The sequence below is a fragment of the Phaethon lepturus genome, unplaced genomic scaffold (genome assembly GCF_000687285.1).
Source record: "Phaethon lepturus isolate BGI_N335 unplaced genomic scaffold, ASM68728v1 scaffold5904, whole genome shotgun sequence".
NCBI lineage: Eukaryota > Metazoa > Chordata > Aves > Phaethontiformes > Phaethontidae > Phaethon > Phaethon lepturus.
The window spans coordinates 77-6,027 of record NW_010532549.1 but is presented as its reverse complement, the minus strand read 5'-3'; the positions used below and the strand labels follow the sequence as shown (position 1 = coordinate 6,027).

General features: G+C 46.6%; 1 protein-coding gene across 1 annotated transcript in view; it reads right to left on the bottom strand.

Annotated features, from left to right (window-relative positions):
- LOC104619093 (GDH/6PGL endoplasmic bifunctional protein-like) overlaps window positions 1-3,877 on the bottom strand; it is an 8,467-nt gene extending 4,590 nt beyond the window's left edge. Inside the window, 3 exon segments of the mRNA XM_010284865.1 lie at window positions 1-83; window positions 1,275-1,931; window positions 3,716-3,877. The exon segment at window positions 1-83 is cut by the window's left edge and continues 1 nt beyond it. Coding sequence (XP_010283167.1) covers window positions 1-83; window positions 1,275-1,901 — 710 coding nt within the window. The 5' untranslated portion in view covers window positions 1,902-1,931; window positions 3,716-3,877.
- Window positions 3,878-5,951: the final 2,074 nt, after the last annotated feature.

Below are 5,951 nucleotides of genomic sequence, written 5' to 3'. Positions count from 1 at the left end.
ACTCTTTCCACGTGATGTCGGTTCCAAATCGGATCCAGAAACTGCCGGTTCTGATCTCGAAAAGGCAGGATATGGGCTACAGCCTGTGAAGGGAAAAATCAAACACTCAACAAAAACTCACCAGTTTTCCACAGTATCTCTGCCTCACTGCCCCATCCAGTACTGGGACATGGCCAGCTCTGGAGTACCAGCAGACATGCCACACAGCAGAGAGCAGAGTGGACCAGAGAAGAGAAAATCAGCAAGACAGCCTGCAGTGATACACAATGGGGTCTCCAGTGACTGTACAGAGCAAACGTTAAAGGTCTTGCTGAGGCATTTTGAGGTTTCATGTGAAAAAGGCTGAACTACAAGCTGCAAGGCACTCAGTTTATATCCATCAAAGGACAAGGGGCTGAGTCAGACCATCCTGGGACTAACGTACAGTTCCAAAGCGCTGAAATACATCAGGTCAGATGCTTACACCACTAAAGCCATCTGTTCTTTCTGGGAGGAAAAAGAAAAAAAAAAGGAAGAAAAAGAAAGAGAAGAAATCCCTCCTCTTAGTAGAAAAGCTCTCCTTGCAGCTGGACATGCAACCTTCCGAGTAAAAGCTGGCCACAGTGCCATGGCTGGGACAGGCTACTTTCAAAACATGGTATCACATTCCTCTAAAACAAGGATGACATGTCCTTGAACACATTCCCTCTGGGACAATGCAGCTCCACATCCTGAACTGTCTCTGCAGCAGCTAGTCCTCCATGCCCTGAACGGAGCATAGGGGAGGAAGAAACCTCTCCTAAGCATCCCCCAAAACTAACATCCCATCAGCTCCACATCATACCAAATTAAAAACTGCTTCTAGAAGCCACAGCTAAGCAGAGAGGCCTGTGTGTAATGAGATGGGAGAATTGTGAGAGGGAAAAGGTGATGCTTATGCAGTGAAATCAAAGCCTTGACTTCGGTAAGAAGACTTGGTAAGAAGAATTCTGCATTCTGCCTCACACACACACACAGAGGCTTCCCTCTGGAGAGGGGACTCTCATCACTCTAGCGGGAGAAAGCCGTGCTTTTGGTCTGCACATCTCTGCTCTGTAAGAGGATGGACAGCAGCACAGTACAAGACAAGAACAGTACAGGACTCCATAAGCAAATGGAGGCTTGGGAGCACACTGAGTGGCTCTGCCTGAATTTGAGGGAAACAACATTTGTTAGAAGCAGAGCTGACATCCAACACTCTCCCAGCCACTAAGTCCCTCAACCTGGCAAGGGGCTGCACCCTGCAAGCTGCTCACCTGTTTTCCGAGGTAGTGGTCCACCCGGTACATCTCCTCTTCCCTGAAGAAGCTTGTCAGCTCTGCAGCCAGCTGCTGCGCTGACTCCAGGTCATGGCCAAAAGGTTTCTCCAGCACCACACGCAGCCAGGCTCCTGGAGGCGGTCTGCAGCTGCTGTTGATGTGGCGGGCAATCTCTGTGTAGGCAAATGGTGGTACTGAGAAGTAGAAGATCCTTCCAGCCTCCTGTAGCCCCTCCTGGCGAAGCAGCGTCTCAATCTCTCTGTTCAGCACCGTGTAGTTTTCGGCAGTCTTCAGCTGGTGGTATTGGCTCAGCTTCAGGAATTGGTCCTTGAGCACAGCACACCTGTTGGGAGATTCATCTGGGGGACAGGCCAGCTTCTTCAGCACATCAAACATCAGCCTCTGCCCTGGCTCCAGAGCTGTCAGCGCAGCCCCATGGAAAGTGAAGCTGTGGCCACTGCTCACTTGGTCCATGTAGAGTTGGAATAGACCCTGCCACAAATACTTCTTGGCCAAATCACCTGTGGCTCCCAGCAAGACCACCGAGATGTGGCCCTGGGACATGTCAGCCAAAGATGGCAAGGCTCCCATGAACAACAGTGTACACAGGACTCTTTTCAGCATCTTGGGAGAGAAGAGGTAGACACAGGAACACTAGAGGACAGGATTAAAAAAGAAAATCTGTTAATCCATATTATAACACTGCAAAACACAATGCAAGATACCTGCTTTCCCATGGCTGAAGAGCCAGGGACTTCTGCCTGGATCCTTTACCTAAGAGTCCCTCCTCCCCTCCATGATTTGAATCATGGTAATAACTGGGGCTCTTGAAAAGACTGTAGCCTCCTTACGCAAATCAAGAAGTGGAAGACAGCATGTGCCTAAGGTCTTTTGGTAGCATAAGCATTGTTGCCACAGCTGAGTTAATGAGAGGGTGTCAATGCCTTCAGATTGTGAAACTGAAATCCATTTTCAAACACATTTCAGAGCTGGCTACAAATGAACACGTGTGCCTGCAAATTAAGTACTACTTTCAACAACCTCCTGTTTGGGACTTTGCTCTACTGATATTATGCTGTCCTGGCATTGTTTCATGTCAATATTGTCATAGCAGCGCAGAGACAAGCACGACCACTGGCAGTTCCAGTACACAGGCTCTTCTTTAATACACAGTACTTTAATGACTCATGTGCACCACCACTCTCATGAATGGAACTGAATTAGCTTCTAATGAGCTACTAGGAGACAAATGGTCTGATAGAACAACACAGGAGAAGAAATTTAGTCCTTAAAATTGAGTCTAGACATGAGCAAGTCTAGGTGCTGCCTCATGACGGTTGTGTACGCGGCCAGGAGACAATGTGGGGTTTGTGTTCTGCCTACTACAACTTTCCTTCACTGAAAAGTGCATGTCGGCACCTGTTCTGGCCTTCTCCACTCAGTACCCACTCAAACCACTGCAGCCAGTAACAGATGGTCTCCCTGCCCAAAAAGCCCCTTTGCTCATTCTTATTTATTCTTGTTTCTCTAATCCAAAATAAAGTTGTTTTTAAGAGAAATGACACATTTAGGTCTTACACCTAGAAACATGGCAATGACTTTATATCTCAAAGGAGAGAATCCGGAACAAGTGAATAACGACTGTGCTGTTCTCCTTACATGAAGTATTGTTTCAGAAGCTTTTACACCAGCTATCTCATGCTCCTAATTTCATATTCTGAACTTCTGTTTAGTTGGAGCATAGCCTTCAAAGCACACAAGAGAATTAACTTCTTAAAAATTTTTGGTTCTGGTCAATAAATTTATACCTTTAAATTTTACCTTTGTAGGAAAACCAGCCTTTTTTTTTTTTTTTTTTTTACAGTAAAAGGAAAAAGTACATGGCTTTTTTTTACACTGGAGCAGTTGCAGTCTCACTGGGCTTTGCACTGGCATGATTACACCAGTTTAAAATGCCATGTTCATGACCATACAACTGAGAAATGGACCTTGGGTATGAGAATGAACATGATCATCTTAAACTTCTGCAGGCAGAGATAAGACAGAAAAGTATCTCATCAGAGTCATACATTCACAGTCAGCTAGAAAACATGTCACTCACTCCATTGCTCCAGCTACAGCTGTATCTATGGCCTAGGACCAAAAGCTGTTAGCTTTTACCCATCTAGACTTACTCAGGATTGTCTTTCCTAGCCTGGAGCAAAAAGCCTAGTCCTTGCTCTCCTTGAATGGCAGAGGGATGAAACGCAGACCTTGACTGTTTCTCCTCCTGAAAAGCTCCCAGAAAAGTCACTATTCCATCACTAAATCAACACAGGATCTAAATCACTAAAGGAAGGGGATAATCAAATCAAAACAACAAACTTCTGAATATCTCTCCTTATCTGCAGCTTGAACTGTCTTTATAAATCTCATGTTTCAATCCCTAGCAGACTCACCTGAGTAATACAGGAGCTTTACAGAGATTTCAGTGGCAAAAGCAGCTGGAAACTTCTTCACAGCCCCTCCTGAGCACAGACCTCTCTTCTCTTGTGACTGAGTGTACAGCAGACTGATCAACGGTCAGGTGAGCAAGCAAGATAAGGCAGGTTGTTCCCTTTTGGGTAAATGGGAGGAAAGACCCAATTACAGCAGAGGAAAAAAGAACACGCCTGTGCCAGCAACATCCCAGCATGTTCCAGCTTTCAGCCCATACACGCTGGCTGTGCTAAACCTTTTGGCTGCCATTTGTGAGCAGGCAAAATGCAGGCGTATGTGGCAACTCTTGCTCCCAAATTGTCTTCCTGACTAACTCCTCTGCTTTGCATGTGAGCTCAGATAGAGGCTGATGGTCTGTAACTAAGACCCTAGTGAACCTCCCCTGGAACAGTCCCCCACTCCAACTCTCAGAAGAAACAGCTTCCCAAGACTACAACCCCGGTGCAGTGAGAAGGGGCAGTTTTAGTAAGCCCCCCTAGGACAGCACTTGTGCAATACTGCTGTGCCTTCAGGGCACCCTGGCTTCCCTCTGCAAGGTGAGTTTGCATAGAGACTTCTTGGCTTTTCCTTCCCTGTTTCCTGCATGGAAATCACCCAGCAGCTAAGCATCAGCTAGCCGATCACAGCTGCAGCCCGCTCTGCTCTGCAATTGTGCAAGGAGACTGCCTCAATTGCTCCCCATAGGGCACGTCACTCCCTCAAGAGACAGTCCAGTATCCACTGCTCTTCTCTGGAGAGTTTCATATATTGTAGTCTGTAAATTTAATTCGTATCATCTCTCCCCAGCCTTCTATTGTGACTGCCTCTCCCCCCACTTCTTGCTGTGCTATTTAAGCTCCACGTACCCACTTAACGAATCCAGCAAATAGCGCTGGCAAGTGCAGAGGGGCAGAAGTGCGGCTTCTAACATTTTGCCTGCAGTATAAATAATTATAATTTTACGCAGAGGTTTGGTTTTCCTTCCCCCACTATGGGGTTATAATGCAGATGACAAAGTTTCTCAGTGCAATAAAGTACTATTTACATTTGCTTGTTCCAGGAACCTAGAGAAGTTTGACATACTGCCCATTGCACCTTGGCAGGCTGCAGTTACTGCGATGCTGTAGAGAGACTGCAGCTGAAGAGCAGGTACCTACTATGGAACGGGAAGGGTTTGGGTGGGTCATTCTTTTCCACGTACCAAAGGAAATAAGTGAATTGGCCAAGTAGTTTCCTGGCAGATTCAGCCACAGTCACATGTATTTCCAAGCCAAGTGAAAACCAGTTTCACAACACTCTCAATTGCAAAATATTGTGCTACACTGCCCAGAATAAGCACAGTAAAGCCAGGGATGTTTGTTTACTGCTTTTGTATCAGATAATCACCACTGTTCGCATTAAAAACTAAAACTCTAAAAATCCCCCAGCCAGACAGAACAAAGTTACTCAGTCAGGCTTCAGGAAAAGGCTCCTGGGCCCAATCCGTATAAAACACAGTAAGAGCTTCACCCAGCAGTAACACTGTGCATTCCCTTGCACAGTCACTGGAGTTCCAGTTTGACAGGAGCTCATTTCAGGTCTTGTAAGTTCCCCTGCTGTACAGAAAATATGAAAAATATCTTGTTTTGTTACTGTTGCATCCCCGTGAAAAATAGTTAACAGATGCATGGCCAAATGCAGCGTGGCCTGGGGCTCCTACAAGGCTATGCACATGTAACACGTGAAGGAAAGTTGCCGAGATTCTTTGAGAATCAGGAAAAACATATTGGTCTTCTGCATATGCAAATATTAGAGCAGTTATGACCTCACCATCAGCTTCTGGAAAGGTCAGAGGCTTAATGTGGAGACTCACATTAAAAGCAAGCTGAGAGATGCACAAATTAGCATTTGGCCTTTCTTGTTAAGCATCCAATGCAGCACTGATACACAGTCTCTCTCCAAAAAGCAAGCAAGCTCTGGCCCCAGCACCGTGACAGTAGCTCAGTTTCCAAAGCCCTGGAAAAGCAGGAGGACAGGATTACAGTGAGGAAAAGGACTACAGTGCGTAGGCACCATCTCAGCCACGGACATGAAAACCCAGCGATGACACCTCTGAAGTGCGTGTACCTTGCTGTTACAGCCAGCCTGCACCCGAAGCGACCCAAATCTCATCATCCGCCTTCCCCAGGCTTGTCCGCTGGCGATCTCCTCCCGGCTTCCCGAGCACTGGGGATGCGG